This window comes from Cyanistes caeruleus, chromosome 20 (assembly GCF_971803275.1).
Source record: "Cyanistes caeruleus chromosome 20, bCyaCae1.hap1.1, whole genome shotgun sequence".
In the NCBI taxonomy this organism is placed as follows: Eukaryota; Metazoa; Chordata; class Aves; order Passeriformes; family Paridae; genus Cyanistes; species Cyanistes caeruleus.
The window spans coordinates 4,658,233-4,679,845 of NC_141720.1; the positions used below are offsets into that span (position 1 = coordinate 4,658,233).

The window sequence follows — 21,613 nt, forward strand, 5'->3', positions numbered from 1 at the left end:
TCATGAATGTTTTCTGTACAGACTGCTGACAAGCCTGAGAGGTGGTTCTTGGCTAGCATTTTATATCCAGACCCCAGCTTCAGCTTCATTTTTGACCCTGACCCCTTTCAGGAGTGATTCCTGGACCTTACCTTTACTCAATGTCCATTTGCAGTGCTCCACAAGAACTACAGGCAAAAATCCCCTTTAAGAAGCAATTTGTGTGCTAACTCCCACCTTCTGTATGCCCCCATCTCTGAAGCACCTCCACACAATTCCTTCTGCACAGGGATTTACCTTTCTGCACCTGACAAGCTGTTTCATTCTACTGCAATTCCTAGCCACTCAGGGCTGATGCAGATCTGCTTCACCTTCCCTATCAGTGACAACTTCTGATTGCATGTACAGCTTGTTCACTATGGAATGAAAACATCAGGTTATAATCAAACACAGCTTGAAAGCCACCCAGAGAAAAAGCGAGAGAAAGAGAGATGGTTTTATTCTAGTCATGGAGACCTTCGTTATACAGAAATGAGAGTTTATTTCATCCAATAAACAAGAGTGACAGGTAGATCACAAACTGCATCACAGCTACTACCAGCACTGAGACAGTTCACCCACAAGTCTGGGGTAATACAATAACCCAACTGCACACAGCAGAGAATTTAACAATCAGCTCAAAAACTCAACATTGGGATTTGGTTAACTTTTGGATGTGTGTGTATATATATATGTATATAGATATTCTTTTCCTACTTAAGTATTTCCTAAAATTCACATGGAAGCACAAATGGCTTTTAACACCTGGACATATATAGATTTTTCATCTTATATATATATTTATAGATATTTATAACAGTAAAGATATGTTTCTCATTACTACAATATACTTGTTTAACTCCTTTAAGCAGCTGGGAAGAAAAAAAAGAAAAAAAAAACCCAAACAAAAAAACCCCAAAAACAGTTTCACTACAATCACATCTGATATGTGTGTGTCACAAGTTACAAACAAAACAAGCCATGTGTGAGATTCGAGTCAGACCATTCCAGGACAGAACAGCTAAGAGGCAGGCAAAGAGTCTCAGAGGGAGCAGGCCTACATGTCAAATGGTGGTTTTGGGCTCTCCGGGCGGGCGGGACTGGCCTTACCCGGCCGGCTGGAGGTTAGAGACAAGAAAAACAAAGAAAAAGGGAAGGAGAAGGGGGAAAAGTAGTAAAACAATAGTTAAAATACAGAAAGGAACTGGCATCAGAACAATAGAGGATCCACAACAGAAATTAAGAATAATAGCACTGAAATGAGAGAAACTGCAACAGGAATCAGGCCTGGAGGACAGCCTGCAACAAAGGTGGTTCATTTAGCTCTGGTAGAGACATGACATCTGAGATGTACAGGGTTGATAATTTTTTTAATTCTCAAGTAGGTTTTTTTTTTGTTTTTTTGGTTTTTTTTAAATACATGTAGCATGAAAAGTAAAAACCAAACCTTAAGATGAGTTGTGATCAACAACGGTTACAAGTTTCCCCAAACACGTACCATCCACATGCAAGAAAAGGCTACGGAAGAAGTCACCACAGTACCCCAAAAACACTGAAAGATGTGCTTAGTTCATAGCAGAAATATTTTCAACAAAACACCACACAGCAAACTCCCTGAAACATTTGGCTGTCCGTTTGCAAGGGGGGAGCAGCGTGTCTATTCCCCTCGCCCTGCTGGGTTCAGGAAAGTCAGCCAAAAATGGTGATGCAAGACAACTGCTGGCAGGAGCCAGTGTGTCCCCAGTAGGAATGCCCGGCTCCAGGAGCCAAGTGTGAGCAGGTCTGTGAGCTCCCTGCACGCTGAGGTGTGTGCGCTATCTCAGACTTCACTCTGACAGGACTGGGCTGATCCATTGATTCCCCCCCCTTTGCTGATCTCCTGCCTCACTTTAATATGAAGTTGATTGCACTGTTCCCAACATGAAATTTTTGCACCTTAGAGAGTCAAGCTAATACACAGGACATTTAATCTGTTCCTAACAGGTGTCATGTGTTTTGACAGCATATTTTTGCTAAGCCACGTTTTTGTCTTAAACTACAAGGAAAGAAAACAGCTACAGCTCAGTCCTGGGTGCTACAGCTAACTTTTGCAGGCAGGACACTTGTCCAGGCTAGACTAGGCAGATGGAATTACTGGACGGACAGCCACCACTTGGACCTAAGGACGTCCCTGTGGCTGATCTCTCCAAGGAGCCTGTGTACTTCAGGGATCCATGCCACTGAATGAAGGCTACTCTATGCTCACAAAGCAATACAGGACGCACGAGCGAAGACGAAGAGCTCAATCACTAGGCTAGAGTTTTACGACACACCGGGGAAGGGTGGTGGGAGGCAGGGATGTGGGATGGATGAGAGGAGTGACTGTGGCTGTGGAAGGGAGGGTGGAATGGGGAAGCCACCAGCACGGCACTCGTCGCCAGCTGTCTACAGCCTCAAGTTATAAATCTAAGAGGGACGGTTCAGCCGGTCGGATTATGGTAGGTCGAGTAGGTGAGGCGGGGCCCCTTCTGCTGTGAAAAAGCAGGAAACAAAAACAAGAGAACACACACTGTGGTTAGCACAGCAATTGCAGTCACAACCACACATGCTTCTCCACTTTGCGTGAGCCAGCAAAAGAATCCAACCTGAGGCACAAACCCTCAGAGAGTGCAGCTCCACAAAGGAGACTCAAAGACTTCTACTCAGCCTCACACTGGCCTTTCTGCACAGATCATCACTAGAACAATACCCTGGACTGCCAGTTTTGCTTCCCTCTGAAATTTGGAAGTGCAGAGATTTACTGCCAGTAAGTGCTGTGGCTCTGGGCTGAGTGGAGAAGCATGGACAACAGTGAGCTCCTGTATCAAGCACATGACAGTCACACAGCATGGATGGGGTCCTCTGAGACGCGCTGCTGCCAGAGGTTCTTGGCTGGTTTGGAGGAGCACCTTCTTCCCCTGCCCTCAAAGCTACTGCAAGCCTGAGATTCCCTATTCTGACATGAAGCTGATTTGGATGCCAGGGGCAAGCTTACAGCTTTCAATTTTCCAGTTTCTGCAGAGCAAATGCAGCTTCTACTTCAATAAAATGAACTTTGGCTACTCCTACTCCATCTGTTCCAACTCTTTTGCTGATACTTTAGCTACATAAATGGGCAGCAACTTAAGTGTTTGTCCTCTGCATGAATTAAGTGTTTTAGAATCTCCTTCCTGTAAGGGACTGGGGGGAAAAAAAAGCTGCGACAAAAAACATACAAAACAACACCCTTGACATGGCTCTCAGCTCATTACCTTAAATATCACTTCAGTCCTAGACTACAGGCTGTAAGAAGGCTATAAATAAAAATGTGTTCTGTAAGACTGAGTCCAATCTGTGTTTTTCCTTTAAAGCATGCCCCTGCAGTGTCTGCAACCTCAACTGCATTTTGCTGGTGTTTCCTTAAGATATATAAATTGTCCAGTACCAAGCCAGAGTAGTTTTAATGTCCAAACTGCCTGAAATGCAAAGAGCAAAGCCAACAGCATGTAGACCAAATGGAAGGTAAGCCGTTGCACTGATCATACAGAACCAGCTGTCACAAAATTAATGCCTCAATAACTACACTGACAAGATTTAGATTACAGAGAATCAACTCACTGCTAGAAATGAAGGCCCTCTCCTGACACAGGGGCTGAGAGGAGTGGGGGGAGAGGGGCAGAGGAGGATATTTGTACCGGTAGTCTAGAATCACACTGGAACTAGAGGAGTTACACTCCTATAAACTGGATCAAGTTGTCTCATTTAGCAAATAAACCAGAACAACTCTCCAGTCCTGTTTATTAAACCTCAGCAGAACTTACTGCTCCAGATCTATTAAGCCTCAGAGCTTCATGACATGTGGGATCTGTGCATTATCTCTAAGGGTGCTCATGGTGTAAATGCCACACCAACCCTTTTCAACTGTTATTGGAACAGCAACAGCACATGAAATAAAACCTTAGAGAACTTCAGCTCAACATTTAGTGAGATGCTGTTGCATCATCATGTTAGAAGGCATTTTTTTATAAGGTTGACAGACTGTTTGCATTTCAGGAGTTTGCACAGGGTGTGCTAAAAGCCTCTGAGGGTTCACATGAAAAGGGTGCTTGAAGTCACCAGAGTATGTAAAGTGTTCTGGCAGGAGTGGCCACTTGACCCTAGCAGGATAAATAGGGCTGAAAGGAGCACAAGTAACTCACAGGTAAATGGACTGCTTTTTTGTGATGTACTATGATTTTTGCAGACTTATTTCTCTCGGCATTCAAAGCATTTTAGGGTGTGGGGCTGTCACTTTCTAAACTTGTAGGCTGTTTCTGTTGAGGTTTTGGAGATGCTTACAGAATCTGCCTGGTAAGGTTAGAAAAGTCTGAAAACTTTCCCAGCACTAAAAGGGACAGAGATGTCTCTCAGGCAACATTTACCCCCAAAATGCTATTTCAGTCTGACTACATTGCTAGTCAAGCCTTTTTATATCACTGAAAAGTCACTTTTCTCTATCAGGAAAAGGAACAAAGTTTTGCTCAGAGGGAAGCCTGTGGATGTCCCCAGTACATGAGAAGGAAGACCTGAGCCCTGGCAGCAGCCCAGGGAGATGAGCTACAGTGACTGTCACATTCTTTGAAGTCAGTCTTTCAGGCCATACCCAAAGAGAACACTGAGCTAATCCTATCTAAGAACCACTGGGCTCATAGGGAGTTCCATTTATAAAGCTCTAACAGAGGTGGGAAAATATTATGTTTATTCTCTTGGACTGCATAACGTTTTGGGTGTAATTTTTTGGATCATTTGGGGTTCTTTTTTTGTTTGTTTGGGGTTTTCAGGTGTTTTTTTGTTTTTGTTCATTTGTTTTGGTTTTTTGAACATTTTTATTTCCTTGGTGCTCTTTATGCCAGATTAAAAACAGAATGCCCCATAACAGCGAGTCCCAGAATGGGGTACAGACAACAGCAAGGCTCCTTCCCAAGGTTGTTCACTCAGGATGCATGTTTCCAGGGCTGTCAGGGATGTCTGCAGTAGGCAGAATATTGGAGGAAACTGCTGATTACTCCAACACCTCTGCAGTGTGTCATCAATGAGGAGGGTTGACGATGACATCCTCGAAGATGTCAATCATGAGCAATCACTGCAATGTGGCACCTCTCAGCTCTCTAACTGCAGTTCTGTGCAGCAGTAACAGACACCATCTACTGCAAGATGGGCTGGGACTCCCCTGCCCCAGAAGAGGGGCTTGAACTTCTGCTACTCCTATTAAAGTGAAATTTCAGCATGTTCTCCTCGCCCCCAGATCTCTCTGCCACAACCAGCAGCAAGGGAATCTGCAGGAGTGCTGCTGCTCCACTCCTCTGTCATGAAACATCCACAGAGGAAGAGAGAAGGGGTCCAAAAAACCCACACCTGCCCTGTTTTGCTCTATGTACCTCTTTATCAATAAGGGCTGGAGCTCCCAAGAAAAGGACTCGGGAGAATTTGCTAATGTCCATCTTCACACCCCCACTGATGCTAACAGGATGAGCAGTACACAGCACAAACCCACACCCTGCTACATCACTGAAACACTACAATACTGCAAAATGCAGGGAAAGAGAGGACAGGGAAATGGGCTGGAGCTCAGGGCAGAGTGTTTGAGGGACACAGATCACTACACCCTTTCTCCTGCAGGGGCAAGCAGGCAGAGGAGAGAAGGCAGTTCGAATGGAAGTAGGAGAGTAACCTAGAAGGTAAAGGGTCAAGGAAAGAACAAAGGGAGTTCACATCTATCTGATGATGGGACACAAGGGTAATAGGGAACATTCAATGTCAGAGTTACCCTGCACTCAGACATGGAAGTCCTGATATTAATGACCCAAACTCCTCTTGACTTCCATGAGCACTAGGGATACAGTGAGGATGGGAGCACTTCTCCAGCCAGACATTAGAGTATAAGAAGAGGAGTCTGAACTATCAGCTCCCCAAGTCTCTGTCTTGATCCTAACAGAGCTGACAGACCAAATCAAAGCAGAGTTTATTCAGCTGATCTTACAGTTAGTGTGGATACAAGCCAAATAAAAGACACAGTTTAGACCTTGTTGTCAGAGCTCATTCCCCCATCCCACCCTCTCTGTTTAGAAGCAGAGAAAGGGTCCTCCAGACCTTAAATCAGGTACTGAAGCTTTCCCAGCTCCTGCAGCTCAAGCAGCTGCTCTGTCTCTGATCAGCCGGTTTTTCTGTTCAAGACTCCTCCCTTTATGAGATCCTGGCAGAGGTGGTTCATCAGACAAGGGACTCTGTTACTAACACAAGAACTGGGCAGCAGAGGAGAGCTGCAGAGCAGTGCTGGAGGATGGGGACACAGTGACTCATGCATTGCAGCGAGAGTGCAAAACCTACCGTGGCTGCCAGTCCTCAGGGGTCACTGATAGTGATTCTGAAAGACAACACGAAATCAACATGGCAGTTCAGACAGTTCAAGGCAGAGGCCACACAGACTGTCAGGAAGGTGGAACAGATACACATGCGCTTGCACAGCCACAGTCACACATCCCCCTTCAAACATAGCATGAGTAGGGGGACTGCAAACACACAGAAAACACTCATAGCCTCATCTTTACACACATCCAGACCCTGTTATGCACAGGGGTGCATCAAAACCCATCCATCTGTCCACACACCTACTGGCTGTTGCTCACTCACCCAAATTCCTCACAAATCCAGGCTGACATTCACATCAGTGTCATACCCAGGTTTCAGCACCCACCAGCTGGGCACAGGTAGTTGGGCTTGTCTCTCACCGAGGAGTCCTATTTTCTGACCATATAAAATGTTTAAGAAAGAGCTCAGGAAAGAGGAGATAAGATGCAGTCCTGAGCACTACCCCAAAAGGCACAAAGCAGGTGGAGGTTTTTCTGAAGTTCATAAATCATGAAAACAGCTAGTCCAACCTCCTGAATAATTCAGGTCATACAGCTGTGTCACCTTATCATAGAATGGCTTGGGTTGGAAGGGACCGTAAAGATCATCTAGTTCCAACCCCCAGCCATGGGCATGGACATAGGCTATTGAATCACAAAGGAGATAATTTGTCTCTTGAAACTGTGTGTCCAGGAACCCTTTGGGAGTTCCAGTGATGTGTCCCCATTGTACTGGCCAGCACAGCAGCCAGTGAGAACCATCCGTGCCAGGAGGTAACCCCAAATCCATGCCCTTGTGATACCAAACAATGGAGAAACCACTAATGCCTTCAACACATTTTTCCAGTGGTTGAGTCATTCTCACGGAAACTTCCTTAATTCTCCTTCAAGCTCTTCCATCTACAGTTTCTATCAAACTATTTTAAAGTAAAGAGTCTAAATACCTGGGGGAATACCTTCATAGATTTCTTTCCCAGGTCAAATCCTAAATGCAGTCCATTTCACACTGATAGAATCTTGGATGGTTTATAACTTTCAGCTCCCAAAATGATTTATTTGTCTGTATGGACTTCCACATTCCACAGGAAAGTGAGTAAATGCTAAGCACAGAAGCAGGATGGTAGGTCTTTGTTTTAAGTGTCCTTAATTATATGCAGGAAAATCTTTCTGTGCAAAAAAATGTAACATGTGGTGATTATATGTGACACTTATGTTTATGAAAAGGGAGCAGCGTGACACTTGTCTAAGTTCATCATTCATAAAATCAGATGCTCAAACCAGAGGCATAAAACTACCAAACTTCTACACAGACATCAGTGAGCACACAAAATACCACCCAGCCACCACCACATATTTGTATTCACTCCACACCACCAGCTCCTCCATCAAAGCCCCCTCGTGCCGAACACAAGAGCTTTGTTCCTCTCCCCCACGCACACTACACAGCCCGGTTAGCAAGGGAAAGATGGGTATTAAAAAAGCAACAATGGAGATGGCATTCGTTCACCCATGGCAGAAGGACCCGAGTCCAAGTGCTAGCAGGGAACATTCTTATTCTATATACAGGAGAGGAAGAGAAAGAGTCCCTTGTCATTGGAAATTCTCCATTCATCAGTGAACTCAAATGACAAGCTGGTATCAGGATCCGGAGGAGTCTATGAACAACTGGAAGAATCAGAGAGGGGGATCAGAGAATGAGCATCACACTTCACAGCTTCTGGAATTACATTCTCAACTCCAGATCAGGGCAAGTCAGTAGCATGCAATCCAACCTACCATCTCTCCTAAACCAAGGGGTTGCTCAGTCAAACGTGAAACTCTTTCCTCCTCTGCTCCAGTGGTGTTTTCCCTACCTTTCCCTAAGCCCTTCTCCTCATGCAAAAGGCAGAAAAGCCATTAAGATAGGCTATGACAGATTTCTTCAAAAAAAGGCCAATTCATTTCAGCCCATTTGGGGAATCCTATCATGATGGCCAGGTATATAGAATATTTTTCATGAGTGAAGAAATGAAACTGAGTGAAAGGAGGAAGATGGAGACAGAAAGAAGCGTAAGTATACTGAAAACAAAACCACAAAGTAACAATATATGGAAAGGCAGGGTCACAAGAAGCAGGAGCCAAAATACACAGTAGAAGCATGCTGACATCCATAGGTGACTCCACAGTCTCCAGGGCAACACTGAGGTATGTGAGGACAAGTTACTGTGGGAGCTGCATCAAGGTGCATAGGAAGGACAGGGGCAAAGGCACCAAGAAAGTAAAACCATTTACATACACCAAAGTCCAGAAACTGATCTATACAGCTGTCTGGACTCATCCACCTCTGGGCTGTCTGTGGCCTGGCTGAGAACACTTCTCTCCAAACAGGCAGCGCCAAAGATGAGCTGGGCACTATCACAGGAGGAATGCTGAACCCACTCTGCCATACACCATCCCCCAGCCATTGACAGGCTTGGTGGTTCCACAGAAAATAGCAATGTTTCAGACCTGTGCCACCAGCACCCACTGGAGAGGTGTTTTCCACAAGGGAAGCATTCCCTCTGGCATGTCACTGGGGAGCTTCTGGTTATGTTTGCTCTTAACACTGCAATTACCTCCTCTTCCTCAAGGGAAACTAAGTACCCAACATAAAAGCATTCCTGGTTCCAGACTGCTTCCCAAGTCTTGTTCAGGAACACGTATTCAGCTGAACAGGGGATAATCCCTTATTACTATGTTGAAGTGTGTCTGAAGTGACTGAACAGGAAAAGAAATGAGTTTCCTAATGGGAAAGCAAAGCTGTGTGATTTGAACCCTCTAGACTGGAAAATGCTGAAGTTGATTACACAAACAATAAAACTGCCTAAGAATTCATTTCCCTGCCAGTGATCCTGTGATACTCTCCTAGTCAAAAAGCAACTGAACAACTTTGAAGGTCTTCCAACTCACCTTGAAGAACTCTGGGCCAAGAGGAAAGGGGAAACTTCAGTCTCTGGGGAGCCCTACACAGAGGGGAATCTCACCCCAGTCCTGTGATTTATCTGGTGACTACAGGCATTGGTACAATTGCTGTAAACCTTGGGTACAAGGTGTTCTCCCACATTCTTTATAGTGGCTTGAAGAGAGAAACAGCTGCCCCTCTGTTTCTGAGAGCTGCCTTGGCATTGCCTCATCCATAAAATGAAATCTCAGAGGACAATAATGCTCCTGCCTCTGGATCCAATTCAAATATCAAAAGGCTGTACCCACACCATGCCCTCCATTATCCTCCTATGGCCCAGGCAGGCCAAGTGCTGCCAAGGCTCCAACCCAAAACCAGAACATACTCCACCTGTGTCGAGCAGTGTTTCAGGACTTACCTGGGAACACCAGGAGGAGCACGATTAGGCCGAGAAGGAACCTGAGGTGGGGGCCCGAAGGGATCAGGAGAGGCACCTGGCCTGGAGGGCACAGGGGGGGCGGACCCACCAGCAGGAGGTGGCCCAGGAGCTGGTCCACGAGATCCAGGTCTGGCTGGGGGCACTGCAGGAGCTCTCCTCTGCGGCGTGGGGCTGGATGTGGGGGATCTGCCAAACAAACAAAGGCATTCAACTGCAGCAACAGCTCTGGGATCCCTCTGCCACCACAGGCTGCCTTCTGTGTTTCTCTCTTTAGCTTCACATCACTTTACACACCACCCTTTGGCTTTCAAGGGCCGCACCAGGCCCCAGGTTGCCTTCAAAACTACGCCAGCCCCATCCAACCCAAGAGTTTAGAACGTCTCAACAATCTCTGTAAATATGTCCTAGGAGCCTGCCAGCAGAAATACCCAGGGCTCTTCATCCACAGGAAGAAGAGAAGGACTCCCTGTCTCAGTGGGAGGCCCCAGCAAGGCACTGAAGAGGCATCAGGCAGGTCTGCGGGGCTCTCCCCCTGAGCCTCTGGTACCTGCGTCCGGACGGTACGCTCTGCACCTGCAGCCAAGAGTCGTCCACCGGTGGGGGCATGGGGGTGCTGATGGTGCTGGTGTTGATGTCCCCGATGATGTTGAGGGCCTCTTTCAGAGCATGGTACATGCGCAGCATTTCGTCGCGTCGCTGGGCCTGCTCCGCCGACTCCTCCATCAGTGTGTTTTGGTCACCACAGGAGTACAGGTTTGCCAGCAGCTCTGAATGGATGAAGTCCTTGGTCTGTAAGTGAGCAGAGAGAGGGAATCAATTTTCACCACCTTTCCCCAAAGCGCTCTGTTCTGTCCCCACCTCTTCCTTCCACGCTGCCTTCCATTTTTCTTCATTCTTTTCCTCCCTCCCTATTTTTCCCCTTTCTGCCACTCCCGCATCCATTGACCACAGTGTGATAAGTACATTGTTTATCATGAGGTGCATGATTGTCTTCGGCATGAGGTCTCTGATGGTTTTGTTGACAATTGCCATGTAGGAATCCACCAGGTTCCTGATCGTTTCCACTTGTCTCTCCAGCTGAGGATCCATGGAGTGCATGAAACTGTCTCCTCCATTCTCCTCTGCTTCACTGGCCTGCAGAAAAAAGGAGAGATTGGCTCTTCAAATGTAACACAAAATTGGCTTTTCATGAGAGCTAAGAGAAGAGTAGAAGGGAACAGGCAGGAAGCGCATGCAATAAATAAAACTTATTTAAACTTACATTTTGAGCTGTGATTGTCAATGCACAAAGTTTATAGAGACTTCTCCAGCTCAGATGTGAGAAATTTTAGCAATAAAGCTGCTCTCTTAGTAGAAAGTTATTAAGAAAAGGTGAAAGGCAACAGGGACTCCTGACCCATGTTCAGAGGTTATGGTTCCAGTGCATACTCAAAGCTGTATCATTATTTTTTAATGTTTACAGCTTCCTGAAAGGTTCTTCATTTGATCTGGGTTTTCCATGACCAGAGTCAGTTAAAACCAAGAATCATTCACCATAAATTAAGTCTCATAGGCTCTCTGCCATGCTGCATCTTTGTCCTCATTATACAAATGAGAAAACAGATACAGAGAAGTGAAATGACTGCTCCTCTCAGGCTGACCATAAGTAGATGGAATCAACTAGAAAACTTTGCTATCACTTCAACTGCAACTCCTGCATCGTAAGTTATAATTATCTTTTCTTTCACACCAAGCAGATGAATTTCTTCTTGTTTGCCTGAAGTACATTGTTTATTCTGTAAGGTAAAACCTGGACTGTGCTGTTTGACAGCAAGCAATCTCCAAGGCTCCTCCATTTGGCATCAATTTCAAAGCTCTGAAGCATGAAAGAACTGCTGCCTTCCTCAATGCTTATTTAAAAAAAACCAAAACAAACCTGTGACGGTACATTGAAACATCTTTGTTTTAAACAGACCTAGTCTGAACAATTTGCCATGTAGGAAATGGCTTCTCTTTTGTTTTGGGGAACAAAATATATGAGAAAGGGCAAATTCTTTTGTTCATTTGAGCTTTTGCTGAGAAGATCTTACATAATGTAGGAATGCAAGGTCTCAGTGTGAAACAAAGTAAAGGAAGTGGATGTTAAACAGGACAACTTAAAAAAAGTGGGGGTAAAAAAAAAACCCCAAAAATAAGCTTGCACCAAGATTCAGAAGTCATACAAAAAGGGAGGAATAAAAAGAAAAAAGGAAAACTCAAACCAAGAACAGAAACAGACAGCAGGAATCCAACAGAGGGTACAAAGAGGGAGAAGAAGCAAATGCCTCTCAGGAAATTGTGACAAAAGGAGAAAAAAAATGAGAGAGAGCTCTCTGGTGAGAGCCCCAGGAGGCAACACAGGCAGAGGGGGTCAGACTTACTTTGTCCTTGTCCTGGCAGGCCAGTTTGAGCATACGTGGAAAAAATTAAAACAAAAAGGGACAAAAAATAAAAAATGACTTTTAGTTGGTCTCAGAATTTGGAGAAGGTCCCATAACAGCATTGACAAGCAAAAGACCAATCCCACTAAAAATACATCAGTACCTAGAAGAGGAACAAGTGAACTGTTTAGCTAAACTGAAAAGTAGGATGCTCTGCAAAGGAAACCGTATTGTTAACAACAAAGGACAACTTACTTACCTGGCAAGGGCCACTGCCATTCCTTACAGTGTTTTTGAGACAGGGATCAGGGTTCCCATATCAAACCTCTCCACTTGCACAGCAACTGGTGGCCCATGGCCACTGTGGGTAAGAGGCCCAGTTTGGCTCAAAGCTAATTTGAAGTCATGTCACTGTTAAAGCCCAGTCCCTCTCTTTTTAAAATCTCTTATCAGTTTGTTAGGAAATGCTTTAAGGCAAAGTCAGCAATATTCAATTGTAACAGGACAGATGAATGTAAGAAATCTATTAGAAGCAACAAACACAAACAGAAAAGCAATTATCACTTTTCTAATGAGAAAACTATTTATAGCAGCTTCCTCTCACAAAGGAACAGGAAAAGCTTTGAATGGAAACAAATACCACAATTGTCTAGAAGATACTTTGAAAGCAGAAAATAATGCTGACAATAAGTGCTGTGGGACAAGAAGGGAAGAGATAAGAATTCTTGCTAAAAGAGCATATTAGAGCAAAGAAAAATGTATATTATTTATATTTGCATACCAAGCAAAAGAATAATTCAGAAACCGTCCCTCCCTAATTAGTTGGAGGAAGGAAAGGGAAAACAACTGCTAAGTCAGGAAGTTCCTAATAAGGCTGTACAGAGTTACCAAAAAGGAATGGTGCTTTTGCTCAGTGGATACCATACCAGTTAGTAGTCATGGTAGTTAAATGTCACCCTCATATTGTGAATTTAATGTCCACAAAACAGGACTGCTAGAGGGATTTATCAAGGCAGTCTTTTCCTACTTTGGCTTCTCTTTGAAGCTGTCAGTTACTTTTTCTCAAGCTTCCCTAATGGAAGCACCAGGACATAACAAAAATTTTTTTAATTATGAAAGATTCTCACCTCTGGAAAGACACAAAACCTTCACAGACTTATTTTTATCACAAGAAGATGGAGTTATCCTTCTCAAGACACCTGCTGTGTTCCTCCCTATCCCATTATTACAACTGTCACTTACCCCAACACGCTCTGGGTAGACCCCTGCACGAAGGAAGGAAGCCTTCCAGCTATCCACCTCCTCCTGGGTCTCACAGGCCAGCTCCAGCTGCCGGTAGTCCTTGTAAACATTCCTAAAAGGAAGACACATATTTTATTATTCTCTCTTGCAACTGTATTTGATGAAGATATCAATGGCTAGGGAATCCTCCTGTCATTTTAAGACAGAGGCATTTGATCCCTTGCTAGGAACCTCATGATGACCCTGCAAAAGGAACTTTTATTTCTTTTTAATAAAGTTTGATTGCTCTCAAATCAGTTGTATGTTTCAACAAGGCCTGAAAAAGATCCACTTTTTAATTCTGCTTGCTGCTAGACTCCTCCAGCCATCCCAGGTGCTATGGGTTTCTCTAGTCACCAACCAAGAACATTGTGATTATAAATATATATCCCAGCCACAGGCAGACTGAGGTAACCACACCAAAAGGGTGAAGGGTTAAGTTCACACCACAAGCCATGCACTGGCAAACAAAAGGAAAATTATACATATCTGTAAGATCAGAAGGAATGAAGTTAAGTCCTCCCATCTCCTTCAAAAGTGGCTGTCCTGAAAGGACACTCACATCTTTCCTGGACAGCTATCCTAACACACTCATCCCTACTCTGTTACATAAATGCTGTCCTTAGCTCCAGCAGCTTGGTGTGCTGAGATGGGAGCATACCTCTGTTCAGTGTTGAAGAGAGCAAAGATGTGCTTGCTGGACATGAACCCCTTCTCCACATCTCGCAGCTTCAGGTTATCCACTGGTAACATGTACTTCTTCTCCTTCTCCTGGAAAAGGCAATGAGGAACAAGTAACTCCCTGCTCCAGAGGTGCTTCTGCTCTGCCAGCATGGAGCATCAGCAACAGGGCCCCACATCAAGAGAAAGGCATTCTCAGACCCAGGTCCTCTGTTTCCTTGAGTCTGTGTGAAAAGGGGAAATCTGGAAAAAAGAGTTTGTCCTTCTTTTGTGATGTGGCCCAACAGCTCTGTCCCATTAACTTCTCCAGGACCAGGCACCAACACAGCAATGTCCAACTTCCCCTGATTGTGCTCAGCACTGTGGTCCCACTCCTCTTAGCAAAGGGGTCAGTCCAGGTTCAGGAAAACCCAGGTATGTAACAGAGAAGCTGGTTTGATACAGAAGTTATGTGTCAATAAACCCTGATGTTATATATTATGCTAAATATATGTATTTTTTATATATATCTCTCAAATTTACCTATTCAGAAAACCTGACTTGCTGATTTTGTTACTTCATCCTATCACTGTCCTAGTGCTAACATGCTATTAGTTACTGTGAACACTTCACTTTCATAAAAAACAAAAACATAAAGACTTGACTTTAACTTTCACATTTGCATTCAGAAACTGTCAGAAATTATAACCCCTGCTTAATCTCAAATCTGTATCTACAGCAAATTAACAGAATTGAATTTGGTTTAAGGCCCTCATTCAGAGCATCCTGCTCCAGCTGGGAATTATACCCCAGCATAACAAGAGAGGGAGCCCTCACACTGGTCTCCAAAAGGCAGAATGCAGATATCCAAGAGTAAACCAAAACCAGAGCATACTCCTACGTGCAAAGCAAGCACGTGTGACCATCCCCTTGTGAGATCTTGTGTGTTTGTAGACCTCTCCTGGCTTCGAACAACATGATCACTCTTGGGGAAAACAGTATGGAAAACAAGGATGGTCAGTGAGGAGAGATGCTGAAGAGCTGAACAGGAAGGAAGGGCAGGGCAGAGGAGCAGGTACAAGTGACAAAGCTGCTGAGCTCGAATACCCAGACAATGCCAACTCCAGCCTAACATCCTCTTAAGCATCAGCTAAATTGACTTGAGTTTGCTAAGGATACCAGCACCTCACAGGTCTGAGATACCCCAAAGATCAAACTGTACCTGTCATTACAAATCATATGCAATGAGAGTATCCCAAAAAACCGCACCTAGAAAACAGAAGAGATCACTTGGGCTGTTGCCATACTCTCTCTCAAAGATGCCAGGTGAGGAAAACAGGAGAATTCTTCCAAACAAATTTCCCTGGACTTTCTAATACTGCTGATCACTTTTAATTAGATACGGGCAGGAGTTTTTCTAATGGGTATCTGTCAGCCACATGCTGGTCTCAAAGCTACACAGACTACTTCAGATTCTGTGAGCCACAAACAACTTGCAGCTTTCTATTACTCTGAATTATTATTATGCTGACTGAGGCTGAACTAGTGACCTAGAAGAGAACAATACCAACTGCTAGTCCCTGGCTGAGTCAGAACATCCCCTCTGCAGCCTCACTTAACTGGAGCTCCCTGCATTCACTCCACCATCCCTAGCCAGTGGGCTAGTAAAAAAACCACCAACCATCTCCATCCCACCCCACCCCCAAAAAAAACCCCACCCAAAAACCCCACCAAAAATAAAAAACAACAACAAAATTTAAAAAACCAAAAGAAACAAAAATACCCCAAACCAACAAAAAACCCCACCCAACAAATACAAAAAAACTACCAATGTTAAAGATGTCTGAGAAAAACCTTCTGCATTAGACCCACATAATTCCATACAAGTTCTGCAATGGTGTCATTCTTAAGAAAGAAATGTCAAAAAGTAAGGGAATTCCATGTCCCTGATATGGAAACAACATGCTCTTTGCCAGAGTTTCAACTTTCACCCTTTCCAAGCTCTCACATAAATGCTGCCATGTGATCAGGACAGCACTATCTCCACATGCTGATCTTGCCACAGACCACAGGGAAGACAAAATATCTGTCTGCCAGGACAACTTATCAGTCCTTGAGGTGGAGGTAGCAAGAGCAATCAAGTGGATGACGTGGGCACAAGACAAGAAGCCCCCAAGCCAGGCAAGCTGCAATGAGCCCCTGCTGCTCCCCATCTCCTCACACCTCCCCCTTCCCAGTCCCCCACTTCAGCCTTTCCAGCCTCTCAGTTTTCAACCCAGCCTGTTTTATATCAACAATCTGACTTCATTTCCTGAATGTAGAGACAGGAAAGTGGGGAATGAGCTGCCAAGGGCTGAGCCTCTCAAAACTTTGGCTGAGTGCTCTGCCCATATGTTAGCAATCTGGCAGGGTGTGCTATGGCTGAGCAGCATCCTGGCCAAGAGGGGAAAAGGGCTTCTCTCTCTCTAGCTTTCCAGTCTTGGAGTTGAGAAAGAAGAGCCAGCACACATTGAAATGGAGAAGTAGTTCATGAAATCCTATATTCAAAGTCCTCAGTTTGATCCCAAGAGGCTTATGTTGCTCATATTGCCCTTCATCAATAAGGAGAAGAAAAAAAAAAAAAAATCAGGCAAAACTCTCCCTCAGCAGTGAAGTACGTGTTATATAAAATGTGCTCGTTGGCTGTGAGTTAATCTGTAGAGCCATGAGGCCAAGGGGAGGTGCAGCCCCCAGACTGTTTAAAACAGAACATGGTGCTCAGCACTGGCTTGGGAATATTGTAGACACAGGGTCTACACCCCTCATCAGGGCTGCTGCTCCCCACAGGAGTCTCAGCCTGCATGGAAACCTGCAGAAAGAGATGACTGCAAGCTCCTTGCAGAGGCAGGATAAGTGCCAGAGGATTACTCCCCCGCCCCCGGCACAGTGCAGAATACAGCCATATGGCTCTGTACTTTGCATCTACCAGGGAAAGAAAATACACATGGCCAGGAAGCCGACCAGGATCCATGAGCCATTCCAGTTGTGGAGTGGAAAGCACAACAACTGCAGGAAAAAAAGTGATTCTGCATTTGCAGCCTGATATTCCAAATCTCTTTTATTGCTACTACACATTTCCTTATGGTGGCCAAATCCTAGAGGTCGGTTTTGGCCAGATGTAGCAATAACTGGCACTATCACCTGAATTATTTGTTGCTAATCTATAGGTAATAACCTACAAGAAGTTCACATTATTCAGCAGGCAGCAAGCCAACCTGATTCCAAGCACTCCCTCCATTCACCTGGATTGCCTCAGCAGCAAAGTAAATTTTCCTGCTCTTGGATACATGCAAAATGAAGCTAACAGATGCATGTGTGGGCTCCCTAAGGTTGGAAATTGGCACTCACAGCACAAGAAAGTAATTGGCAGAATTATTAGGTCTCAGTTTGCATTTGGAGCATAAATAAACTAATTAAAGGTTTCCCTGTAGCTGTTATGACAAACACCTTCTGCACAGAGACAAGGGTCTGTGGATATGGGAGAAGACATTGCCACTGTTTTAATTGGGGGCTGTGTGAAATTAGAAGAAATTCATCTTGCTTAAACCTCTTGATCTCCTTTCTCTCCTGTAAGATGTAAAGAATTACAGGTAAACAAACCTACCCCAGAGATGCCTGGAGTTTCAGTAAAATTGTTTCTGTTAAACGCATGCAAGGCACTTTGGGAACTCCAGTAATAAAACTCTACTGCAATGGAGAAACATTAACATCATAATTTATAATAAACACACTGCATGAATACATGCACACTAAAAGATTATTAGGAAAAGCCTCTGAAAAACAGTTTGGAATATTTGAAAGAAGTGAGCTAAGCTTTTCAAGCTGAACCGACCACTCCACTCCCCCAAACAAAATGTTACCAACTGCTTTCTGCTTCTTGTGTTAGCAAGCAGAAGAGCTGAATTTCTGATACGTGATTCCTCCAGGAAGCCCTGGTCATCCCACTACATACACACATCTTGAGACCATGTTTCCCAGACACAGCCCACCTGCATCACTTTTACCCTCAGAACATAATTTATAGGAATGAGTCCTCCCCCACACTGCAGAGCAGCTGTAATGGCTTGTTTACATCAGAAAGCTGCCTTGGTTTAACTTAACACATCCTAAGATTTTAAGCTGATTTAGTTCAAAAGCTCTGTAGACACTAGACCTGGACTCATGTGATTAATCACAACCATTACTGTTGGCTTAGTAAGCACAGCAATGGTAATTAACTCACCTGCACAAAAGTAAAGATTTTTATTCACATCAGCTGAAATAACACACAGACCTAAACCTGCAGCCAAGTGCAATCCCAGGAAGCCATCAAGGGGTTTATGAGGAAGCACAGGCAGAAACCTGAATTGCTTGAGAGAGATTACAGTGTCCAAAACTCGACTGTCATGACCCCTCTAAGGTCACAGTCATGCCCTCCAGCCTTCACAAAGGAAACCAGGCACTTCTCCCTGTCCTTGTGCCAGGGCAGGGATGAACCATCCCAGAGTGTCTGACTTGCTTTGGTAAGTGTTTCACACCCCCGAGTGAGGGTGGGTTACATCTCCCCAGTGCATGGTCAGTGCCAAGATGGGAGTTCCAAGTGTTCATATTTTTGGTCACAAATCTTAACCATCCACACCAGGAGAAGGAATCCTAGAAGGGAGACACGTGAATAAAGTCTTCTTTATCCCTGCAGTACAGGGAGAAAGAGCAAATCGTGTGGGCAGGGACTAACATCTGGAATCACTACATGAGAGCCAGGCGTCACAGAAAGCGACAGCATTCCTCAAGTTTCCATGCAGGGTAGGGGAACCTTCCTTTCCCCCGCGCAACCCCATCCGTCAGCCACTCACTTCCTGCCAAACTCTGCCTTCCCAGCAGCCAGCAAGCTCCTCCCTCGAGTCTAGTTAGTCTTCCACTGCCACGTCAAGTGAGGCAGAAGGACAGAAGGGAAGCAAGAAGGGAGGGAGCAAAAACCAGAAGAGGGAGGGAGGCTCAACAATGCCAGGGCATAGTGAGAAAGAAGGGATGTGGATTGCTCCTGCAGCAGCCAGAGGTGAGCTGCAAGGGCAACTGGCCAAGGTTGCCTTCTGCAGCCCTGTCAAAGGACCTTCTGGAGGGCTTGGGAAGGCTGGTTCTGTTTGAGCTTTGCTCTGGACCCGCTGATCTTCAGGACGAGATGAGGGTGCATGGGGCCTGAGGATCCTCCCACACAGCTCCATGGGGAAGAAAAGGAGTTGAATGAAGCAACAAGTTCTGCACACCTGGGTGACAGCCAAGACTTCACAGCATTTCCTCCTCAAACTGCAATAATCGATTTTTATTTTTTTTTTTTCTCTTTCTAAAAAGGTGCAGCATATCCCAGGTGGAATCCAGGTACCAGCCTGACACCAGCATTGGAAGAGGAAGGCGCTTGGAAACTTGCTCCAAATTGGAAACATGCAGGGAGCAACATTTCTTCTCCCCCAGCTGCCAGAGGAGGATGTTTTTCCAATCAGGACTTGGACTTTCGTTCACCCCATCTCTGCCCTGCACAACCCCATCCCAAAAGCAGGGAGGGGAAAGGACTAATGAGCTGCTGATTGCCGGAGAGCAGATCGCAGAGGCTCCACTCCGTCTGCCCAGTGTTCAGACTACCTGTTCAGGACTACGAGATTGTACAGTAGTCTGCACATTGGTTAGGCTGTGCTGGGATACACCACACACTGCCAGTGCTGCACGGGGACGGCAACACCTGCACGGCAGAGGGACATGCTTGGAGAGGGTGGGCTCTGGGGATGGCTGCATGCAGAGGTCACTCATCCCTCAGCCTGGGGGGTCTAACCTTTTGGAGCCATGCCTGATCATCACTTTTACCTGCCTGTTCACCAGCCTACTCACAACCCTCTTATTTCTCCTTTGTCTCTCATTCCATTCTTATTTCTTTCAGTTTCATGTGCTTGTCCTAAAGTAGCTGTGTTCAGGATGGCTTGTGTTTCACGCTAAGCTTTGCCATAAAATGCAGAAATAAACACACAGGCCTGTCAAGAGTCACAACTGCGGTGTGTTGTGCTACATGAGAAGGCAGGTTCAAGTACTGAAAGGTGACTGGAGAAAGGGATTTCATAGTGTAAAGAATTTTGGTCATAATACAAAGAAAAACCCACAAGGTATTCAAAGTTGGAGGTTTGGATGCTCTGGATGTTGTGTTTGCTTTGATGTTTGTCTGCCAGAGAAAGAAAAGAAACTGAGTGAAAGCATAAATGAGGACTGATTAAAACTGAGTAAGGTTATGAGAAAACATACACTTGTGAAAAAAAATAAGTGCATGAATGAAAAGGCTCCACAGAGAATGTAAAGAAAATGAACATGTTCCAGAGAGCACCTGAGAGCAGCACGAAAGGAGGAGAGGAACCACCTCAGAGCAGACCTGCTCGTATGTTCTTTAAAACAAGCTGGATGCAACAACTTGACTGCAGCCAACTCATCACAGCAAGCTTCTAATGACTGGGAGCATCTGAGTAAAGAAAAAGGATTTCTACCAGCTGATCTGAGCCTCAAGGACATGGACTGGGGAGTGGGAAGGGGGGCTAGAGAAGAGGGAAGCGCATGTATGCAGTGGGGGGGACAATCTCTATTGATCCATGAGTTTATTTGTAAACTAGAGTTGGGTAAGAGACACTAACAGGTACAGAATATGCAGCTATCTAGTGACTGTCAATAAGGTCACATCTTCTCCAGGGCAAGAATACGTTTCAAGCAAAAGAGAAGGCATGAAGACGGAGAAGAAGCTCAACAAACAACTGATGCATCAGGAATCAACACAATCTGTAAGGAATACGAAACACCCACATGCACCTAAAGTACCTAAAACTCTGCAGTCATCCCTCTTTGTACACATAGAGGTCTCAAATGCAGTGACATTGCATGCAACGTGAATACCTTCACACAAGCAAATAAGGACATTTATCTAATGTAGGCACCCATTCACACGAGACCCAAACTTCTAATACATGATTTACCTGAGTAAGGACAAAAGGTTCCATCTGTATTGCACATTCACACAAATTCCCAAAGGAAGCAGTAGACATATCCATCCACCCAGCTGTGCAAACACTCCAGCACACAGTGGCACACAGGCACTCCAGCAGGAACAGTCACCCTGCAGAGCAGGGAGTGAGCTTTAATGGCAGGAACCACAGAGCACAGTGCTCATCATTCCATCCTGCCTACAAGGTCCCTGTCACCAGCAGCTCTCTCCAAGCTCACAGACCCTCTTCTAGCAGGCAGGAAAGCCCTGCAGAGTCACAGGCACTGTGCATTGCATAAGGGATCTGGGCAGAAGGAGTATTCAAATAAAATTCTTGTATCATGTCCACTGTGGCGCTTGCTGAGCAGCCAGCATGATCTGCTGCTGTGCTGCTGCTCCACTGGGATGCTATGGCCTCCCTGAGCAAGGAAACCTCACTCTGTACTGGCAGCAGCCTGAGCAGGCTCCTCCCCATCTCTCCTCCTC

The 21,613-nt window shown here is 45.2% G+C and overlaps 1 protein-coding gene and 1 long non-coding RNA gene across 27 annotated transcripts in view; one reads left to right on the top strand and one right to left on the bottom strand.

Annotated features, from left to right (window-relative positions):
- Window positions 1–500: 500 nt before the first annotated feature.
- The window catches only part of DNM1 (dynamin 1), a 64,882-nt gene continuing 43,769 nt past the window's right edge, over window positions 501–21,613 (bottom strand). For 4 of the 26 annotated variants that reach the window (XM_086857982.1, XM_086857975.1, XM_086857983.1 and 1 more), the window contains 7 exons: window positions 14,102–14,211; window positions 13,402–13,513; window positions 12,160–12,171; window positions 10,724–10,894; window positions 10,308–10,549; window positions 9,740–9,946; window positions 501–2,528 (listed from right to left, as the gene is read on the bottom strand). In XM_086857982.1, the coding sequence (XP_086714108.1) occupies window positions 2,456–2,528; window positions 9,740–9,946; window positions 10,308–10,549; window positions 10,724–10,894; window positions 12,160–12,171; window positions 13,402–13,513; window positions 14,102–14,211 (927 nt within the window). In that variant the 3' untranslated portion in view covers window positions 501–2,455. Of the gene's footprint in view, window positions 2,529–6,381; window positions 6,419–7,426; window positions 8,067–9,739; window positions 9,947–10,307; window positions 10,550–10,723; window positions 10,895–12,159; window positions 12,172–13,401; window positions 13,514–14,101; window positions 14,212–21,613 lie in introns of those variants that run through there. The other 22 variants (XM_086857977.1, XM_086857984.1, XM_086857978.1 and 19 more) reach the window with 16 other exon arrangements.
- On the top strand, window positions 18,917–20,361 carry LOC111936963 (uncharacterized). The gene is made up of 2 exons (XR_002868364.2): window positions 18,917–19,174; window positions 19,468–20,361. It is a non-coding gene; the product is annotated as an uncharacterized LOC111936963 (long non-coding RNA).